General features: G+C 42.4%; 1 protein-coding gene across 1 annotated transcript in view; it reads left to right on the top strand.

The window, feature by feature from the left end:
• Positions 1-939: 939 nt before the first annotated feature.
• Positions 940-23,037, top strand: part of LOC120064029 (kalirin) — a 112,517-nt gene continuing 90,419 nt past the window's right edge. The window contains exons 1-4 of the mRNA XM_039014338.1: positions 940-1,063; positions 2,899-3,013; positions 19,410-19,602; positions 21,038-21,550. Coding sequence (XP_038870266.1) covers positions 940-1,063; positions 2,899-3,013; positions 19,410-19,602; positions 21,038-21,550 — 945 coding nt within the window. The remainder of the gene's footprint in view (positions 1,064-2,898; positions 3,014-19,409; positions 19,603-21,037; positions 21,551-23,037) is intronic.

The following is a 23,037-nucleotide window of genomic DNA, read 5'->3' as shown; positions in this document are numbered from 1 at the left end:
AAGCTGTTTTTCAGTCTCTCGGTCCCTGCTTTGATGCACCTGTACTGACCTCGCCTTCTGGATGATAGCGGGGTGAACAGGCAGTGGCTCGGGTGGTTGTTGTCCTTGATGATCTTTATGGCCTTCCTGTGACATCGGGTGGTGTAGGTGTCCTGGAGGGCAGGTAGTTTGCCCCCGGTGATGCGTTGTGCAGACCTCACTACCCTCTGGAGAGCCTTACGGTTGTGGGCGGAGCAGTTGCCGTACCAGGCGGTGATACAGCCCGACAGGATGCTCTCGATTGCCTGCCATATGAGTTCTGTTATACTCACAGACATAATTCAAACAGTTTTAGAAACTTCAGAGTGTTTTATATACAATAGTAATAATAATATGCATATATTAGCATCTGTTTTACAAGTTTTCCACATCAGTTTTTTCTAAACTAGCGCGAGCAAGTAGTTAGTAGAAGAAGAAGAGTGAATGAAGCTGCTATAGCGAGCAGCCCCCTCTGTTGGCCAAAACAAGCACAACGCGATTGAGACATCAACCGGTAGGCTCTGCTGCCCGGTCTTTCTTGGCACGTTAAATATAATTTCACTTTGAGGTCTGTTTTTAACAGACGGGGACATTAAAACGGGGACATTTCTGGGGACAGCTCCAGCCGGGGACAGGCCACCAAAAATGGGGACTGTCCCCGGGAAACGGGGACGTCTGGTCACCCTACTATAGAGTCCTCTAGCAGAGAATATGCTGTTCAGCCTAATTCTCAGTTTTATCTTTGTTTATTCCTGTTCCAATTACATCATTGACTTCTAAAAATGCTGGAGGAAAAAGTTATCCGGGTCTGGGAATAACTTTAAGAAGAACACCGAGCTTGTCTTTGTGTCATCATCATTAGACTGTAGTTATGTGTTCCATTTGTCCAGGAATGTAAATCTCTTAATGAGATTACAGAAGATGAAAGTTGATTATCTGAATCTTGTCCTGATCTGTCTCTCTTCTCCAGGGTCCTTCAGGAATGATGGGATTAAGGCATCTGATGTCCTGCCTGTGCTGAAAGAGAAAGTGGCCTTTGTGTCAGGTGAGTGTGTCTCGCGTCCAAAATGGCACCCTATTCCCTAGTCCTATCGGTCCTGTTCTAAAGTAGTGCACTACATAGGTAATAGGGTGCCGTTTGGTTTGCACCCTGTGATGCTTCATCTTGACTAATCCACTATGGGAAATCATGAAGATGTTTTCCGTTCTGGCTGTCAGTGTTCTTGGCAGACCTGTGCTGAGGAAATTCCCATGACAAGCATGATTAGTAGTACATGACAAGCATGTTGACATTTAACCATCGGCACAACAACTTTCATGTGTGGGAACTTCCTATTACACTATCATCTTCATTAGTGCACAGACCAATTATGTACCAAAGACTTCTTACATTTATTTTGTTTAATGTTTTTCGGCCGTGCGTAATATGCGGTAGGCTATGTATTGTATAACGACGCAATCGTAACTTTAATTCAGTTTGCATAGGCTCATAAGCCTGTGCATATGCATAAGCTCTAATATATGCGTATGGTGGTTTTGAATTAATCATCACCTTAGAAAGCAGCTGTCCATTTCGTTGAGTTAGACTTTGAAACAACATCCACAAGGAACATGTTTTAAACTCAGTTTCAACCTGCTGTTGAACATCTTTCTTCACATTGATCCATCACAGTGAGGGGAGTTTTAAAAGCACAATACTGTTTTGATGTGAATTTTGATTGCATTTGCCTTGATGTCAGAGGGACAATAGAGCCCTGAGTACCAGGCCATTAGGACCTGATGGTACATAGCAAGTTGTGTACACATGTCCAGAGGGCATAAAAGGAGATAACCTTGACTCAACGGTCATGTGGAATTTTACTGCGGTCATGACTCATGACTGCCGGTGTGGCGGTAATACAATGCAGCCAGCCGTGTGACTAAAAACTGTTTTTGACTCATCTCTCTCTCTCGCTCTGTCTGTCTGTCTGTCTGCCTGTCGCTCTCTCTCTGTCTGTCGCTCTCTCTGTCTGTCTGTCTGCCTGCCTGCCTCTCGTCCCCCTCTCCTCTCCTCTCCTCCCGGGAGATGGGACTACTCTGGCATGCATCTCACTGATGTTTTTTTCTCTCTCCAAAATACATCAGAGAGGTTCCCCCAGCAGCAGTAGAGTAATATTGTTGGCCTTATCTCTCTGACGAGGCCCAGTGTGTGGTGCATACACACACACGGGGAGAGGGGGACCTTGAGGATGACAGACTGGTGGACATATCAGAGAGTCGAGGGGAGGGAGAAGCACGGGGGAGCGCCACCATCCGTGGCGGTTGGTGCTTCCAAAAAGTGTCAACAAAGATCTGTCACCACCAAAATCCTTTCTGGATAAGGCCCTCCATGCCCTCCCTCTGGGGCGCTGATGCTGCTTTGCCTCCCTGCCTGCCTTCCTGGTGCTGCTCACAAAGTCCCATGAGCACCGGGGATAAACAAACGTGCACTGTACTTCAACATCAATCTGGTCATGCATCTCTCCACACATGGGATGCGTCCAAAATGGCACAATATTCCCTGTTATAGTGCACTACTTTTGACCATGGGCTCTGGACAAAAGTAGTACAGGGAATAGGGTGCCATTTTGGACAAATACCTACTAAATAAGAGATATGAAGACAGAGCCTTTCTACTCTCATTATGTTGTATATCATGTCATCCTGTAAATGATCTATACAGGCACTTTGAGAGAATGCTGAGAAAATGGAGGAATGTTTTTGGCCCCTGGTCAAGAGTAGTGCACTATATATAGAATAGGGTGCCATTTGGGAGGAACCCTATGTGCACTTAAAGCTCTATCTATCTCTGCCATAGGGCTTTCATAAATCAGGAGATTTCTGCTGTCTTTGTTCCTACAGGAGGTCGTGATAAGAGAGGTGGCCCCATACTGACCTTCCCTGCCAGAAGCAACCATGACAGAATAAAACACGAGGAACTGCGGCGGCTGGTGACCTATCTCTCCACTGTGCCCAGGTAAGAACAGAGGATATGTGTCTGATTGAGGATCAGTTTAGCTTTTTAGATCACAATGAATAAGATTACATGGACAGGTGGGACCTGATCCTAGATCAGCACACCTCCTACTCTGAGACGCTTGATACATACGGGCGATACGGCCCCTGGACTATCTGACCGTGCTAATGTAAACATGGCTTAATGTATGTGGCTAGCTGGAGGAACATGCTTTATCCATGTACAGTGCCTTCAGAAAGTATTCAACATTTTGTTGTATTACAGTCTGAATTCAAAATTGATTAAATACAAAAATATATACAGTACCAGTCAAAGGTTTGGACACACCTACTCATTCAAGGCTTTTTCTTTATTTTTACTATTTTCTACATTGTAGAATAATAGTGAAGACATCAAAACTATGAAATAACATATGGAATCAGGTAGTAACCAAAAAGGTGTTAAACAAATCAAAATAGATTTTAGAGTCTTCAAAGTAGCCACCCTCTGCCTCGATGACAGCACTTCTTGGCTGCTTTTCCTTCACTCTGCGGCACAGCTCATCCCAAACCATCTCAATTGTGTGATTGTGGAGGCCAGGTCATCTCATGCAGCACTCCATCACTTTCCTTCTTGGTCAAATAGCCCTTACACAACCTGGAGGTGCGAACCACACATGCAGAGATCACCCATGAGGGTAGGTAGCAACACATCTGCCACGCTGATCCTCAACACTGGAGCTCCACAGGGGTGCGTGCTCAGTCCCCTCCTGTACTTCCTGTTCACCCACAACTGCATGGCCAGGCACGACTCTAACACCATCATTAAGTTTGCAGACGACACAACAGTGGTAGGCCTGATCACCGACAACGACGAGACAGCCTATAGGAAGGAGGTCAGAGACCTGGCCGGGTGACGCCAGAATAACAACCGATCCCTCAACGTAACCAAGAGGATTGTGGACTACAGGAAAAGGATTACCGAGCACGCCCCCATTCTCATCGACGGGGCTGTAGTGGAGCAGGTTGAGAGGAACCAAGTTCCTTGGTGTCCACATCAACAACAAACTAGAATGGTCCAAACACACCAAGACAGTCATGAAGAGGGCATGACAAAGCCTATTCCCCCTCAGGAAACTAAAAAGATTTGGCATGGGTCCTCAGATCCTCAAAAGGTTCTACAGCTGCCTGGTACGGCAATTGCTCGGCCTCTGACCGCAAGGGGTACCGGAGTGCCAAGTCTAGGACAAAAAGGCTTCTCAACAGTTTTTACCCCCAAGCCATAAGACTCCTGAACAGGTAATCTAATGGCTACCCAGACTATTTGCATTGTGTGCCCCCCCACCCCAACCCCTCTTTTTACGCTGCTGCTACTCTCTGTTTATCATATATGCATAGTCAATTTAACTATACATTCATGTACATACTACCTCAATTAGGCTGACCAACCAGTGCTCCCGCACATTGGCTAACCGGGCTATCTGTATTGTGTCCCGCCACCCGCCACCCGCCACCCACCAACCCCTCTTTTACGCTACTGCTACTCTCTGTTCATCATATATGCATAGTCACTTTAACCATATCTACATACTACCTCAATCAGACTGACTAACCGGTGTCTGTATGTAGCCTCGCTACTTTTATAGCCTCGCTACTGTATATAGCCTGTCTTTTTACTGTTATTTCTTTACCTACCTATTGTTCACCTAATACCTTTTTTGCACTATTCGTTAGAGCCTGTAAGTAAGCATTTCACTGTAAGGTCTACACCTGTTGTATTCGGCGCACGTGACAAATAAACTTTGATTTGATTTGAATATCCTGCGGATCTGTTATTATTTTACCCTTCCTTGTCTTTTATTTTGTGAATAGCTCTAGATGCCTGTACATGCCTTAGCTGTCTTGCTAATAATTTATGTGGTTTGTTATCCAGTTCAAAATAACTTTGTTGCGTTCATATTTCAACTTTGTGATCTTCTCAAAGACTGCATTCAAGGAATTCATCCTAAAAACATTCTCCTGTTCCCCTAACTCTCTTTCAATTTCTCTCAGCCCAGTATTGGTGCGATTCTTCCTCTCTGATGTATAAGAAATAATGTAACCTCTAATCACAGCCTTCAGAGATTCCCAAAGGGTGGAGTCGTCAACATCCCCCGTGTCGTTAGTTCTGAGGAAAAAGGCAATCTGCTCCTTCAAATACTGACAAAAAGCCAAGGTCGCCGACCTGTCGACATATTGTCAAGTTTCAGCACCATGGACAGAGGATAGTGGTCCGTAATTAGAATAGGGTGATAGGTAACCGACGCAGCTGCTGAAATTAGTTCGGAGTCCAACAAAAAAATAGTCAATTCTGGAATATGATTTATGAACTGATGAAAAGAAAGAATAATCCTTATCTGTTGGGTGTGTCAGTTTCCAAATATCGACAATGTTAAGGTTTGTCATCAATGTATTTAGACAGACACTGCATTTTAATGTTGAAGTGACCTTGATAGCTGTTTATCTGAAAGAGGATCTAACGTACAGTTAAAGTCACCTCCAACAATAACACCTGTAACCGAGATATTTGGTGTGGCCTTAAATACCCATTGAAAAAATTATGGATCATCGAAGTTGGGTCCATATAAATTGACCAAGGTTATTGGTTTCGATCTCAGTGTACCAGCCACAATAATATACCAACCATTAGGATCTGAAATCGAGGATGAGTAAACAAAAATAATGTTTTTCCTTATCAGGATTGCTACCCCTCTCGCTTTTGCATCATGCGCAAGCGTTGCAAAATAAATTAAAAATCTATGTTATTCAATTATTGCACCCACACTGCTCGTGAGCGTCTGCGTTGCAAAGGGGTAAAATAGAATCAGTTCTATTTCTGACGCAGATCTCGCTGCAAGTCCTGCCTCTCCCACCTCCTCATTGGTTAATAGAAGCAGGTACCCACGTGCCATCTCCTCATTGGTTATACCCACGTGGGTGACTGAAAGACGAACGGTAAAGCACCTAATTTATGAAAGTTGCCAATCGCATTATAAAGTCAAGAGACGAAAAAGCCTGGAAGGAGGAGAGATGACTAGAACCGATTCGGTTGACCGTTTTGTGTGTGGATTAATTGTCGGAGTAGAGGACCTTGTGCATTTCAGGTAAAATGACAACTCAATGTTTACATCCCAGGACAAATTAGCTAGCAACAGCAAGCTATCTAAATAGGACAAAATAGCTAGCAAGTGCAAGCTAGCTAAATTGCCATACATGTTTAATGTTTTTCGACCTGTCCCCAAATTAATATAATTGGTTCAGAGTTGGTTTTGATATTTTAACCTGCGTGTCGTGATCGCGTTTGGTGTGGGGGGACAAAATACATTTATGCACGATGGTGCACGTGCGCAGCCGGTTTGGGTTCCGTGTAACAGGCTGACTACACCGCTCGTGTTGCGTGCGGGAGCGTTGCAAAATAAATTTAGAAATCTATGTTATTCAATTATTGCACCCACACTGCTCGCACGCGCCAACAAGCGTCTGCATTGCCAAGGGCTAAAATAGAACTCAGTTCTATTTCTGACGCAGATTGCGCTGCAAGTCCTGCCTCTCCCATCTCCTCATTGGTTTATAGAAGCAGGTACCCACGTGCCATCTCCTCATTGGTTATACCCACGTGGGTGACTGAAAGACGAACGAAGTCAGTGGCAGTAATGCACTTAATTTATGAAAGTTGCCAATTGCAATATAAAGCCCAGAGAAGAAAAAGCCTGGAAGGAGGAGAGATGACTAGAAACGATTAGGTTGCCCGTTTTATGTGTGGATTAATTGGTGGAGTAGAGGACCTTGTGCATTTCAGGCAAAATAACAACTCAATGTTTATATCCCAGGACAAACTAGCTAGCAACAGCAAGCTAGCTAAATAGTACAAATTAGCTAGCAAGTGCAAGCTAGCTAGCTAAATTGCCATAAGTGTTTAATGCTTTTCGACCTGTCACCATGCTTTTAACCTGCGTGTCATGATCGCGTTTGGTGTGGGGGGACAAAATACATTTATGCACGATGGTGCACGCGCGCAGCCGGTTTGGGTTCCGTGTTACACACAGATTTTAGGGTGTCTAGACATACAGCTTGAACTAACTCGTCATCTATAGATGCTCTGCATATAAACTAATATTAAATAACACTTAACTCTCACGTTAGGGGGTGAGTGGCGCTAAAACATGATAGGCTAAACAATGCTATATAAGCCATAACATCTCACCCATCATATAAGTCCCCATTTCTGATCTTCTGATCGAAAAGAGATAGGCAGGAAATTCAAACACATTCCTGGCCTGTATTTGTCCATTTAGCCAGTTGACACAGCCATTCTGTATCCTCAGCCAGGGAGCTTGCTTGACAAGAACAGATCGGCCTCTTTTGGGTTGTCAAACGTACGTGTTGATCCCTCGACTGTCACCTTAAACCGGGCTGGGAAGAGGAATCCATATCGGATGTTGGCCGCCCTGCATTTCTTGCGTAACTCATCATACTCTTTCCGTTGGTTCCTCACCTCCAAAGTAATATCTGGGTAGAAAGACACCCGGGCTCCGTTGTAGTTAAGGGGGAACTTTTGACTAGCCAGCTTGAGGATGAGATCCCTGGTCTGGGGATAGTGCAGCCGTACAATGAATGGCCTTGGTGGCGCTTCGTTGCCTTTGATCTGTGTGCGTGGTCGATCAGGATGGCCATTTTGAAGTGTTCACTCCCCAGCAATGCCGGTATCAGCTCCGAGACAAATTCAGTGGGTTTCCCTTTCAGTGTCCTCCTGGATCCCAAATATTCGGATGTTTTGGCGTCTTGAATGCGACTCGATCATTTCCAATCGGGCTTTCAGGGTTTTGTTGTAATTTTTGAACTTTGTGCACTGTTTCTCTATGTCCTGTAGCCTGGCCTTGTGATCGACTGTCGTCTGCTGAAACTCATGCACCCTGCCCTTAGTTGCCTTCACAGTTTCAGTCAAAGTCCCAATACTCTTTGAGATATCAGCCAACCTTGTGTCCACCTTCTTGCTGTGAGTTTATGGCAGACAGTAGGTCACTGAGTAGGTTCTGTGGAGAACTCTTGGGAGTTAGCATCTTCAGCTAACTCCTCGTGGGTTTGTTGTTGAAATTGGTTCGTTGTCTATCTCATTCAAATTATCTTGTGTAGTGCCCCCATTTTTTGGTGCCTTTTCCCTTTGTCATATTGCCAGACAATGTTTGAAGTTATAGGTTGTGAGAGGTTAAGATAAATATTAATTTGTTTCAAAATTGAGCGGAGCTCTAGCAAAGCACGTCTACTCCATAGCACGCTCTCTAGCGCCCCCCCCCCCCCCCCCCCCCCCCCAAGTCTCTTCTTCTTATTGGTGTCCTTTAGTAGTGGTTTCTTTGCAGCAATTCGACCATGAATGCCTGATTCACGCAGTCTCTTCTGAAGAGTTGATGTTAAGATGTGTCTGTTACTTGAACTCTGTGAAGCATTTATTTGGGCTGCAATTTGAGGCTGGTAACTCTATTGAACTTATCCTCTGCAGCAGAGGTAAATCTGGGTCTTCCTTTCCTGTGGCGGTCCTCATGAAAGCCAGTTTCATCATTGCTCTTGATGGTTTCTGCGACTGAAATTTTCTGGTTTGAATGACCTTCATGTCTTAAAGTAATGATGGACTGTCATTTCTCTTTGCTTTTTTAAGCTGTTCTTGCCATGATGTGGGCTTGGTCTTTTAGGGCTATCTTCTGTAAACCCCCCCACCTTGTCACACCACAACTGATTGGCTCAAAAGTATTAAGAAGGAAAGAAATTCCACAAATGACTTTTAACAAGGCACACCTGTTAATTGAAATGCATTCCAGGTGACTACCTCATGAAGCTGGTTGAGAGAATGCCAAGAGTGTGCAAAACTGCCATCAAGGCAAAGGGTGGCTACTTTGAAGAATCTAAAATCTATTTTCATTTGTTAAACACTTTTTTCGTTACTACATGATTACATATGTGTTATTTCATAATGTTGATGTCTTCACTAGTATTCTACAATGTAGAAAATAGTAAACATAAAGAAAAACTATTGAATGAGTAGGTGTATCCAAACTTTTGACTGGTACTGTACGTGTGTGTGCCTATGTGTGTATATGGCATGTGTGCGTACATGGTTATGTGTGTGTGTGTTAGGGTGCTGTCAGCCATTGATCAGGCCTGGCAGTGGGCCCTATGAAGTCAGCTTCAAAGCCTCTCTGTGTAGCTCTGAACAAAGACCTGCTTAATGAGAGTCTAAATGGCCAGCCAGCCCGGTTGGCCAGCCCAGAGAGCCAGGGAGAGTCCCCTCCGACTCCCCTCTAACTGACCCGCCACTATCACCAACACATGTCGAGCATGGAAAAGGATAACCTAAATGGCACTATTCCCTATATAGTGGACTTTTTTAAACATAGACTTATGGGACCTGGTCAAAAGTAGTGCACTATGTAGGGAATTGGGTGCCATTTGGGACTTAGCCAGGAGAGGAGTATTAGAGAGTGGGGAGTGGGGGATGGCCACATGGCACACTTCTAGAGCAGTGCTGTCAACCGTTAAGAAATGAGAGCCTCTCTCCTGATTCAAATCAAGAGCACTTTTGTGGTTTTGAGTTTCTCTCTCTTGGAGTAGCTTTACATCTCTCTGTCATATCCACAGGAGGTATTGGAGTGAGCTGGGTTTTTCCTTCGGTTCCCTTTAAAAAAAGTATCAGGCGAAGCCATGGCTTTCCTTTGAAGGCACCGAAGTCCCTCAAAAAATTAAGGGTGGCTCGCACACGAAATTAGACAAAGCGATAGAAATATATGTTTGTTTTTGAAAGTTTTTTTTGTTGCTTTTCAGTATTATGGTTTCATAATGAGTGGTGTGACTATGAACGTCAGGAGATGTATTGACACAGTAGCTCCAGATCACGATATCCCAGTGATTGTTGCTGGTCATCAGTGATATTGATCCCCCACCCCGTACCCCAGGCATTTATTAGAATTCCCTCTCTGCATCCAGGACATTTTTATATCCTCACTATTTATAACTCTTGGATATGCATTCGCTAAGCTATTTGCTGTGATATTTTAGCAACAGTCTCAGTTTGTTTTGAGCTCTTTGGAATTAGCTGTGCTCGCATGGGTCAGTGAAACTACAAACTGAGACGATGATGTCATTGCCTAATCACTTCAACATGTTCCTTCAATTAAAAGTGAAATAGCAAGTCGATGGTGCATCCCAAATGGCACCCTATTCCCTTTATAGTGCACTACTTTTTATCAGGGCCCATTTAGGGGCCATTTAGGACACATCCCAGGTCGATGAATGCTGCTTTAAACTGAAAATCAGTGTGGCAAAGCTAAAGGTCACAGGCTACATATCCATTGACTTTTCAGCCTGTGACAATTTGTGTTTTTTTATGTAGCACCTCATTTATTCAACACAAAGGAGAAAGTCATCAAAGCAGTAGAACTTGCCTTTCCTACTAGTATGACTGTGTATGACTGTGTCAGAGCTGTTTTCTGTTGTTCTTGGACCAGTGACCCATTGAGAAGAGAAAATTGCAGAAAACAAAAGGGGTCTAATAGGGATGCTGTTGTTGTGGGAATTGCACGGTGCTGGTACAGATGTATTGGTTGCATCTCAAATGGCACCCTATTCCCTGCATAGTGCACTACAGTAGATATGACCAGAGTAACCTCATCCGCTAGGCTGCAGTAAGGTCTAGGGCAGTGGTCACCAACCGGTCGATCGCAATCTACTGGTCGATCTCCAAGGTATGCCTAGCTGATGCCTAGTTGATCGCCAAACATTTCTGTAACCATAAAGCCATGTGTTCCTATGTTTTTGTCATTTCGTGGTGTTTGCGAGAGGTGTACTTGGCCCAGCTAGCATATAACATTCTGAAAACCATATGTTTCCTTGAGCTTGGTGAGAGCGTGTTTGTCCTATGGTTATTTTGCATACAACCTTCCCACAACTTTCTGGGAATGGTGCAGGATAGTTGCTTGGCTTTGGGACATTCTCAGCACATTTAAAGAACTTGACAGGAACTTTATTTTCTTGGTATTTCATTACTTTAACAGAACATTTTGGTAATGCTATATTAATGTTCTCCAACTGGTTTGACATTAGGAATGTTCTCAAAAAGTTCAGAGAACGTTAAGAAACAATGTTCTTCTGTGGGAATTTCAGAACAACGTTTCCTACAAATTCCCCCATGATTATATTTAACGTTTTCACACGTGTGTTATGATCATTCTACAGTGGTTTCTGTAGTGTACGATCAAACTGGTGTGATTAGAACGCTTATTTAGAACATCCAGTTTCGAATTACGCAACAATCAGCATTTGAGCTGGCCACACTGTTTTTTCAGAAACATTTTGTACAAACACAGTCCTTACAAAGTTATGTCCAGAATGTTAGCAGTTTATTTTTGGATGCAATGTTCAAACATTCACAGAAGTAGCAACAGCATAACACAATCATCCAAACCGGAAAAATGCAGGCTACATTTGTCCAAGCGCTAACTGAGGAAAGATTGACTTTAACGAGTGCGCTGAGAGTTGGGAAGCAAGTTCAGGGAGTGAGTGTTTTAATAAATAAAAGAAACAATGAACACGAAACACAAACACACCAACATGAAACAGAGTCAATAACACTTGAGGAAAGAACCAAGGGGAGTGACAGATATAGGGAGATAATCAAGGAGGTGATGGAGTCCAGGTGAGTGTAATGAGACGCAGGGGCGCGAGACGATGGTGACAGGTGTGCGGGAGGTTAGGCTGCTCGGCCCAACAGTCAAGAGTGTTGGGTTGACTAGTCTCATTATTGCAATAATTTATCAATATTAAATAAAGATGATTGTTTGAAGAAATGACAAAGTCTCTCTCAGTATGAATTTCCACAACAAAACATTCTAAGAATGTTATGTAAAACATATACATTACGTTCTCAGCATCAACAATACTATCTCTATCCTCTATCTTGTTAAGTGTGTTCAGGTGTGTTGGCCGGGCCCACTAATTGGCCACATCTGATCTGATTTGCGTATGTAATTTTAGGCAAAAATTGAAAAAAAGGGTACGATCCTTAACAGGCTGACTACACGCCTGCTTCTATAAACCAATGAGGAGATGAGAGAGGCAGGACTTGCAGCGCAATCTGCATCACAAATAGAACTGAGTTCTATTTTAGCCCTTGGCAACACAGACGCTCGTTGGCGCGGGCGAGCAGTGTAGGTGCAATAATTGAATAAAATTGATTTCTAAATTTATTTTGCAATGCTCACGCGCGCCAATGAGCATCTGCGTTGCCAAGGGCTAAAATAGAACTCAGTTCTATTTGTGATGCAGATCGCTCTGCAAGTCCTGCCTCTCTCATCTCCTCATTGGTTTATAGAAGCAGGTACCCACGTGCCATCTCCTCATTGGTTATACCCACGTGGGTGACTGAAAGACGAATGAGGTCAGTGGCGGTAATGCACCTAATTTATGAAAGTTGCCAACCGCAATATAAAGTCCAGAGAAGAAAAAGCCTGGAAAGAGGAGAGATGACTAGAAATGATTAGGTTGACCGTTTTGTGTGGATTAATTGGTGGAGTAGAGTGGTGGTGGAGTTTCCTTTGACATGGGGTCTGTTTGAATAGACTAAAATTAACAGTTTTGTATGAGTTTAAAAAAAACATAGCATGCTAGCTCCATCCTGTTGGCGCAGGGGACTAATCCATGGATAGAGAACAGAAGATCATAGGTTTGAATTTCACTGACACCATGCCACAATAACAAATAAATGTGTTTGAATGATTAATGCCTAAGTAAATGAATTTCCATGTGTCCTATCTGTGCTTGGAGTTCAAAACAGTTAACCGAAACTATACTTGCAGTGTTATTAAAAGTCTCATTGAAACATGTCCTCAGATCATTCTTTAAATTACCTTCAAATAACCGAGAACATTAATAAAACCTCCCAGTAAAACATTCAGGGAAACATAGTAAAACGTTCTCAGAACCTCCCTCTAACCTACTTTCCAAGAACAGGCAAATGTTCACTTCCGTTCTCTATAGGGGGTGCTGTTTGCACTTTGTAAAAATTTTGTTCCCAAATTAAACTGCCTCGTACTCAATTCTTGCTCGTACAATATGCATATTATTATTACTATTGGATAGAAAACACTCTCTAGTTTCTAAAACCGTTTGAATTATATCTGTGAGTAAAACAGAACTCGAGTTGGAGCAATCTTCCTGTCAGCAAGTGAGAAATCTGAAATCAGCCAGGCTGTTCTGAGGTCAGTTTATTAATTTGCATGTCTTCTATTGGTTGAGATGCACTGCATACGCCTTCCCCTGGATGTCAGCAAATAGTGAGAATTGGAATGGAGTTGCTAGGCAGATCTGAGGCCATATAAATGGACTGGGAACGTGGGGTCCTCTCTTTCCTTCATTCGCCATGACGCAAGACAGACCTCAGGATGGCGTTCTAGAAAGCTCCCGTTATAGCCCTTAGATATATCCGGCTCTGATTTTATTCGATATAGGTGTTAAAGACATCATAATGTTGTTATTTTAAACCGAGTTATATCAGTTTATATCAGTATATTGCGATTTTCGGATATTTATTTGTGCTGCGTTCTAGTGAGTTGGGCACGTCTGGGCCACATGGCTAATGTTTACTGCTAATTCCAAAGTTGAAGCCGACAATCTACAACCGAGCAACGATTCTTTTGGACAAAGGACAACTTGCCCAAGATTCTGATGGGAGCTCATCAAAAAGTAAGAACTATTTATGATGTTAATTCGTTGTTCTGTTGAAAAATGTAAAACTCATATTCCGCCATTAATTTCGGTGCGGTCTCGCTTTAACGCACGCTGTATGTCGTAGTAACGTTAATTTTAAAAATCTAACACAGCGGTTGCATTAAGAACTAATGTATCTTTCATTTGCTGTCCAACCTGTATTTTTTAGTCAAGTTTATGATTAGTTACTGATTAGATTAGGTGCCTCTCCCAAGATTTCTCCCGACATTTTGTTGGCAGCTTGGCTACTATTCTCATTGTATAACCACGATTTGTGCCGCTAAATATGCACATTTTCGAACAAACTCTATATGTATTGTGTAATATGATGTTATAGGACTGTCATCTGAAGAAGTTTGAGAAGGTTAGTGAAAAAATTAATATCTTTTGCTGGTTTATTCGTTATCGCTATTGTTGGCTTGAATCAATGCTGTTGTGTGGTTGGCTATTGTAGTAAGCTAATATAATGCTATATTGTGTTTTCGCTGTAAATTGGCTGGATTCACAAGATCTTTGTCTTTCATTTGCTGTACGCTGTGTATTTTTCATAAATGTTTTATGATGAGTATTTAGGTAATTCACGTTGGTCTCTGTAGTTATTCTAGTTGCTTTGGTGAGAGTTGTGATGGTGGCTGCAATGGTAAACTATGATTTATACCTGAAATATGCACATTTTTCTAACAAAACATATGCTATACAATAAATATGTTATCAGACTGTCATCTGATGAAGTTATTTCTTGGTTAGTGGCTATTTATATCTTTATTTGGTCGAAATTGTGATAGCTACCTATGCAGGAAAAAAATGGTGGGAAAAAAAGTTGTGTCTTTTGCTATCGTGGTTAGCTAATAGATTTACATATTGTGTCTTCCCTGTAAAACATTTTAAAAATCAGAAATGATGGCTGGATTCACAAGATGTGTATCTTTCATCTGGTGTCTTGGACTTGTGATTTAATGATATTTAGATGCTAGTATTTACTTGTGACGCTATGCTAGGCTATGCTAGTCAGCTTTTTTACTGATGGGGGTGCTCCCGGATCCGGGATTGTGATGAAGTAGAAGTTAAGAAAACGTTCTGAGGAAATGTATGGTCATTAAACATTTTGTGAACTACTGAAAGATCCATTACTATTATGTTTTAATTACTCAAATATAAAATGGCAAACTGTTGGACACACAAAAGGAGGGACTGATCTCTCTCCTACTGAAGCAGGAGACAGGGGGGCAATACAAAGACCCAGCCTTTTTTTAAAATTGGAGGCCCCTCACCCTTCAATGTTGTGATGCAAAAATATTGGCAAAATGTATTGCTCATAGAATAAAAAAAGGGCATACTGGACATCATCACGATCAGATTGGATTTTTAAAAGGAATATATATAGGAGACAAGATTAGACAACTACTAGAAATAATGGAAAAATATGAAAATGCAAGGAAACCAAGTATAATTTTTATAGCAGAGAAAGCCTTTGTGTGTCATGTCTTTTACCCATCTTATGAGAGATTCTCCAAAGCAGAAAAAAATGCAGGCACTGTATGTACGTCTACAATCGGTTTATTAGTGCCTCAATCTTCAACCTTGAAGAGCCTCATTGAGTAACTGGATATTTCTCTGGACTAAAACACAATTATGATAAGTGTACTATATTATGGATTGGGTCTCTAAAAGCACAAATGTTAAATGACCATGTGGTCTCCCGATTTAAAAGGGCGGATGGTGAAGTTAATGTGTTTGGTGTACATATCCCAGAAAAGTTTAGCGTTGTTCCAACTATTAACTTTGATAGAAAACTTAGCAAAATAGATAGAATCTTGAAACCGTGGAGAGGGAAACACCTATCCATTTACGGGAAGATTACCCTGATTAATTCTCTAGTGATATCACAGTTTACATATTTATTCATGGCTCTACCCAACTCCAGGAGAATCCTTTTTCGAATCATGTAAAAATAAATATTTCACTTTATTTGAAATGGCAAACCAGATAAAGTTAAACAAGTATATTTATATAATGAACATGAGTTTGGAGGGTTAAAATAAAATAATAAATAACCTCTTAAAGCCTACATTGTTCCAAAATTAAATCTAAATACAAACTGGTCATCTAGCAAGCTACTAAGAGATGCCCATCCTATGTTTAAGAGTGTGCTCTTTGCCTTTTTGCAGATTAAAACCTCAGGGCAATGCAAATAGTCTGGTAGCCATTTGATTAGATGTTCAGGAATCTTATGGCTTGGGGGTAGAAGCTGTTTAGAAGCCTCTTGGACCAAGACTTGGCGCTCCGGTACTGCTTGCCGTGCGGTAGTAGACGAGAACAGTCTATGGACTAGGGTGGCTGGAGTCCTTGACAGTTTTTAGGGCCTTCCTCTGACACCGCCTGGTATAGAGGTCCTGGATGGCAGGAAGCTTGGCCCTAGTGATGCACTGGGCCGTACGCACTACCCTCTGTACTGCCTTGCTGTCGGAGGCCAAGTAGTTGCCATAGCAGGCAGTGATGCAGCCAGTAAGGATGGCCACTGTGGTTGAAAATCCAGCACTTGCAGAAAGAGAAAATTAGGAATATATGTGTAATTATTTAACTGCATGTACCGTACAAGTGAGTGAAAATAGCTGTAAGTAGCAGTAGGAGTATTGTCTGTTAATTTATTGCAATCAGGGTAGGGTTGGGGGGGGGGGGTGTATATGTATATGTATATATATATATATACACAGTTGAAGTCGGAATATTTACATACAACACTCCACAAACTTCTTGTTAACAAACTATAGTTTTGGCAAGTCGGTTAGGACATCTACTTTGTGCATGACAGAAGTATTTTTTCCAACAATTGTTTACAGACAGATTATTTCATTTATAATTCACTGTATCACAATTCCAGTGGGTCAGAAGTTTACATTCACTAAGTTGACTGTGCCTTTAAACAGCTTGGAAAATTCCAAAGAATTATGTCATGGCTTTAGAAGCTTCTGATAGGCTAATTGACATAATTTGAGTCAATTGGAGGTGTACCTGTGGATGTATTTCAAGGCCTACCTTCAAACTCAGTGCCTCTTTGCTTGACATCATGGGAAAATCAAAAGAAATCAGCCAAGACATCAGAAAAAAAATTGAGAAGTTAAAGCTTTGGTCGCAAATGGGTCTTGCAAATGGACAATGACCCCAAGCATACTTCCAAAGTTGTGGCAAAATGGCTTAAAGGACAACAAAGTCAAGGTATTGGAGTGGCCATCCAATGCCCTGACCTCAATCCTATAGAACATTTGTGGGCAGAACTGAATAAGTGTTTGCGAGCAAGGAGGCCTACAAACCTGACTCAGTTACACCAGCTCTGTCAGGAGGAATGGGCCAAAATTCTACTTATTGTGGGAAGCTTGTGAAAGGCTACCTGAAACGTTTGACCCAAGTTAAACAATTTAAAGGCAATGCTACCAAATACTAATTGAGTGTATGTAAACTTCTGACCCACTGGGAATGTGATGAAAGAAATAAAAGCTGAAATAAATCATTCTCTACTATTATTCTCACATTTCACATTCTTTAAATAAAGTGGTGATCCTAACTGACCTAAATCAGGGAATTTTTACTAGGATTAAATGTCAGGAATTGTGAAAAACTGAGTTTAAATGTATTTGGCTAAGGTGTATGTAAACTTCCGACTTCAACTGTATATATATATAAAAAGGGGGGTTAGACATTTTGCAAACAATTATATTGATAGAATCGTAAATCTATCTTCGTTCCCAAAACCAATAGGAAACCAAAAATGTACTTTCCCACAAATTCCAAGGAACCAAATGTGCTAGCTGGTGATGCAGTTGCCCTGCTCGCTGGGTAGTCGAAGTGTTCCCATTTTGGACCATTGTATGTGTCTGAAGGTACAAACTCCACCTACCCGGTGGGCCCGGAGAGCAAATCGAGTGCATCTATTGGACTACTGCTGGCCAGTCAGATAGCTCAGATCACCTATGCCTGCAGCTTCCACGGTCCCACAGCGAAGTTGATACTGTGACATTTAAAAACTTTTAAAACCATGACTAGAGAGAGAGACTTAAATTAATACAACAAAGAGCTGCTGTTATTATGAGTGATTTCATGTTTAAGTTTTCCTTAAGCACTGTCAACACTTCATTCAATGCTTTTATAAGCCATAAAACGTGATTCTCCCTATCAACTCCGACTACAAAGTGTATCGATAGGCTTGCATTGTTATTATTAGCGGCTTGTCTTTTTTAATATTGAGGAATATTTGACATTTTCTGGACACAAACAAAAACATGAATTTGTGCATTAGGCAGAAGTAAAGAAGTGCGACTCCAGTTTCACCATCAGCTGGAAGACAGTGTCTCGTCTCAGCGGAGGGAAGGAGATCTGAGGGATGGTGAGAGGCAGCCTCTCCACTGCTCTCTCTCTCCCTCCCTCTCTCCCTCTGCTGAGACTGACCATCAGATGCAGGCACCATCAGTCCAGTAAAATATGCAATGTATGCTCAAGTAATACAACAAGTGACCAGTGTGATCATACACCTCAAGTTTTTAAATATCATTTAAAAATTGTCTGAGAATAACCACATTGGCAGGGCAATTCAAGCATTGCCAATATGCATTAATAATGTATTGGGCCTATAGCCTACTGCACAACCCCTCATTGCTACATAACTGCTTTTAGTAGGTTATTAATGTTGCATAGGCTTACATTTGTTAAGTCATGTTTAAAAAGAAATGTCGGCTCAGAAAAGGTTGGTGACCACTGGGGAAGGAGATGCTTCATGTAATAAAATGTGCATCCCAAATGGCACCCTAATCCCTATGTAGTCCTATGGGCCCTGGTCAAAAGTAGTGCACTAAATAGGGAATAAGGATCCATTTGGGATGCAAACATTTTCTCTTGTTTGTCCCCCAGTCTTCCAGCACAAAATGATGTGGAAAGGATCATATTAATTCCAGAAGTAGGGGATGCTTGAGGAGGAGGGCATGTGGCGGGCCAAAGCAATTACAGGTTATTTTGATCTTCCAATCACGGTGAAGTGCTTTCAAAGCATCGGGACCTAAGAATAAACCATTAATATTATTTCAGCCTCATAACCTGTTAGAAAAGTGGGGCCTTTCGTTATGGGGTGGGGTTGAAATTTAAACGAGAATCCCAACAAATAAGCCTACTACATCTAAAGAGGACATGCCCAGGAGGAGAGAATGAGATACGTGTGTGATAGTCTATTATTTGTATGATGATCCAGAATGAAAGAGCTTAACGTTGATGACAGGCTTGTCAGAGAGTTAGAATCGTGGGAGCTAATCATCACTCTGAAGGTAGAACCAGGGGGCTAGCTTAAAACAAGTCCAATTGAATAGCGCATGTCATTTAGTCACAGCAGTTAAAATAGTTCCGGTGGCGTAATGGCTTTAGCATCACCGTGGTTGGCTCAGAGTCCAGGGGAGTCAAGGGACCATTTCAGATCTAAATTGGCTGAAGGACATTAAGTAGGGCGTGTTGGAGGATAGTGTGGAGAGCCCCCCCCCCCCTAGCCCCCTTGGAGTTGGTGTGATGTGTAGGGCATGCTGCGTACTAATGGTTGGCTCTCTCTCTCTCTGCTCTCTCTCTGCTCTCTCATCTCCTCAATCTCCCAGTGAGGATGTGTGCAAGCGGGGCTTCACAGTGATCATTGATATGCGTGGTTCCAAGTGGGACTTGATCAAGCCTCTACTGAAGACCCTGCAGGAAGCCTTCTCTGCTGAGATCTGCGTGGCGCTCATCATCAAACCGGACAACTTCTGGCAGAAGCAGAAAACCAACTTTGGCAGTGCCAAATTCACTTTTGAGGTAAGGGAGAGCTCAGATTGGGCAAAAACGGAGCCTTGTTTTAGTTGGCATGTCTGGTTGCCCACTGTTAAAATATTTTATATTTCTCTAGTACAGGCATTTTCTCTAGTCAGCATGCCTGTTTTGATTATGGTGATTATGTATTTCATCCGGAATTGAATAGCAGATATTTTATTGTGATGTTATCACAGGACTATAAGCACTACTTGACAACAGTTGTTAATTTTGGTCTGTCTCTAAAATGGACAGGAAGCACAGAGCCGTGTTTTCAAAGGAACTGGTGAGAAAAGAATGCGAAGAATGATTATCCCCCCCACGATTTTCCCATATTCTCTGCATGTAATGCTGTACAGAAGTCAGCCATGAGTAGTGTGCTAGGTAGTGTGAGGTTAAGCTTACACCCCTCAGTCCTCCCCTTTCTCATTCCTACCCTCCACAGTGAACTGTAGTGCTAATGAGAAACAGAATTGTTGCATTCCAAATGGCACCCTTGTCCCTGTATGCCTCTGGTCAAAAGTAGTGCTCTATATAGGGAATAGGGTGCCGTTTGGGATGCATCCAATGAAGCCTGTATATGTTTTGGCTGGGGTAACATCATGCGAACCTCTTGATTGTATGCTGTTGAGCGGGTCGAAGAGCTTCAACTTCCTCAGTGTCCACATCACTAAGGAATTAACATGGGTCACACACGCCAACAAAGTTGCAAATTATTTTCAGTAGGCTGAAAAGATTTGGCATGGGCCCTCAGATCCTCCAAAAGTTCTACAGCTGCATCATTGAGAGCATCTTGACTGGCTGCATCACCGCTTGCTATGGCAACTGCTTGGTATCTGACCACAAGGCACTACAGAGGGTAGTTCGTACGGCGCAGTACATCGCTGGGGCCGAGCTTCCTCACATCCAGGACCTCTATACCAGGCGGTGTCAGAGGAAGGCCCTAAAAATTGTCAAAGACTCCAGCCACCCAAGTCATAGACTGTTCTCTCTGTTACCGCACGGCAAGCGGTACTGATGCACCAAGCGTGGAACCAAATGGACCCTGAACAGCTTCTACCCCCAAGCCATTAGACTGCTAAATAGTTAACCAAATAGCAACCCAGACTATCTGCATTGACTCCCCTTTACACTAACTCTTTTGACTCACCACATATGCTGCTGCTAATGTTTATTATCACTTTACCCCTACCTATATGTACATATCTACCTCAATGACCTCGTACCCCTGCACATCGACTCGGTACTGGTACCCCTTGTATATAGCCAAGTTATTGTTGCTCATTGTGTATTTATTCCTTGTGTTATCTTTCTATTATTTTTCTATTTTTCTCTGCATTGTTGGAAAGGGCCCCCTTAAGTAAGCATTTCACTGTTCGTCTACACCTGTTGTTTACGAAGCAGGTGACAAATAACACTTGATTTGGATTTGATTTGACAGACTAGCATGGTGTCAGTGGAGGGCCTGACTAAGTTGGTGGACCCGTCCCAGCTGACAGACGACTTTGAGGGCTCTCTGGAGTACAACCACGAGGAGTGGATGGATCTGCGCGTGGCCCTGGAGGAGTTCATGGGCTCGGCTGTGCACCTCCTCTCCCGCCTGGAGGACCTTCAGGAGCTGCTGGCCAAGAAGGAGTTCCCGGTGGACGTGGAGGGCTCCCGGCGGCTCATCGACGAGCACACGCAGCTCAAGAAGAAGGTGATGAAGGCTCCCGTGGAGGAGCTGGACAGGGAGGGCCAGAGGCTGCTTCAGTGTATTCGATCTAGTGATGGGTTTTCTGGGAGGAACTGCATCTCGGGTAGTGCTGACTTCCAGAGCGTGGTGCCTAAGATCGCCAGCCTGCTGGACAAGCTGCACTCCACCAGACAGCACCTGCACCAGATGTGGCATGTCCGCAAGCTCAAGCTGGACCAGTGTTTCCAGCTCCGCCTCTTTGAGCAGGACGCAGAGAAGGTGAGTGACCAAACTCAGAGGTCTAGAAATATTCACAATAAAACAATTTCTGCTGAGTTGATCTCTGAATTGAAAACCTTTATGTCCATTGAAATATTTTATGGACTTTTGTCTTTAACTCGTGGTTAAAAACGTGCAAATCTAAGTAAAATTACAAACAAAACATACTCAGACAACATGATATAGATGATACCAATGATATCTGCTAACAGAATAACACAAATGAACCCACAGTACATTAAATACACTGGTGATTTGACGTTCATAATATAATAAGGGCGTTTACCTAGTAAGACCATTCTAATTGCCAAACGTGTGCCTTGTGTACAGTAAGGCAGACAAGCGTTGACATGGAATTTATATTAAAAGGTTGCAAACTGATTGAGAGGTTTTTCACATATAAATATCTCTGAGCCTTGGATGCAAATATTTATCCTAGAGACACATTGTGAAAGTCCTCAGTATGACAGCGATTAACACACTTTGGGCTAGATGTTATTTGAGGTCTAGGGTGCATCCCAAATGGCCCTCAATCCCCTACTGTATATAGTGCAATACTTTTGACCAGAGCCCTCTGGGCCCTGGTCAAAAGTGTACAGATAGGGTGACATTTGGGACACAGACTTTCTCTGTTTATATGGAGGGCCTGAATACATAAACGCTGGCATTTTGTTTATTTATTTGAAACACATATTAAATGGGATATAATAACAGCCTGTGCTTTTAGAAGGATATGTGCTTTTACAAGATTTAGAAAAAACAACAGTTCAGTACCTCATTCCCGAGATGCTATTTTAGGGAATAAACATGTATTTTGCCCACTTTTCCAATTTGTGAGGTATTTTTAAGTGTGTATTAAAAACTATTTATTCTCCTCTACGCACACATCTCCCTTGACAATGGCAGTAATGTTGTCCAGATGAACCCAAAGGTATATGTAATAATTTCATAATCATTTTAAGGTCATTTTTTTTGTTTTTAAAGGAAAACCTCATATTGCCTAAATACCCCCAAACCCATTAGGAACAACACAACAGCAGCAATATGACCTCATGTTAGGACCTATATAACTCTATATAACTATATAACCTATATAACTCAGGTCAGAGACACAGGTGAGCCTGCAAGAAAAGGTGGTTGTATTTAGATGACAATGATGATCACATATTCAAAACAATGTTTTACATTGCCAAGTCATCTGCCGTTTCTCAATGCAACCGGACAAATGAACGAAAACAAATAAACTAAAGTCAAATGGCCACACAGCTAGTGTATACAGAGAGAAAGGAAGAAAAATGGCCTTCTCCTAACCATGCAATATTCCCTCCAAGCCCACACTCCCCCCAATATACCCTACAATGATGAAGTAGTAGGCCAATGCCTGCTGGATTCTAGACAAAGGCCTTAATTTGGATAAGTGCAGTCAGTCCCTTTTCTAATGACAGTGGAGCCCCATGGTGCCTCTGATGATTAGGCCAGGCCCAGAT

This window comes from Salvelinus namaycush, chromosome 19, assembly GCF_016432855.1.
Source record: "Salvelinus namaycush isolate Seneca chromosome 19, SaNama_1.0, whole genome shotgun sequence".
NCBI lineage: Eukaryota > Metazoa > Chordata > Actinopteri > Salmoniformes > Salmonidae > Salvelinus > Salvelinus namaycush.
Note: the sequence above shows the minus strand (reverse complement) of the source record. Positions and strands in the feature narration are given on the sequence as shown.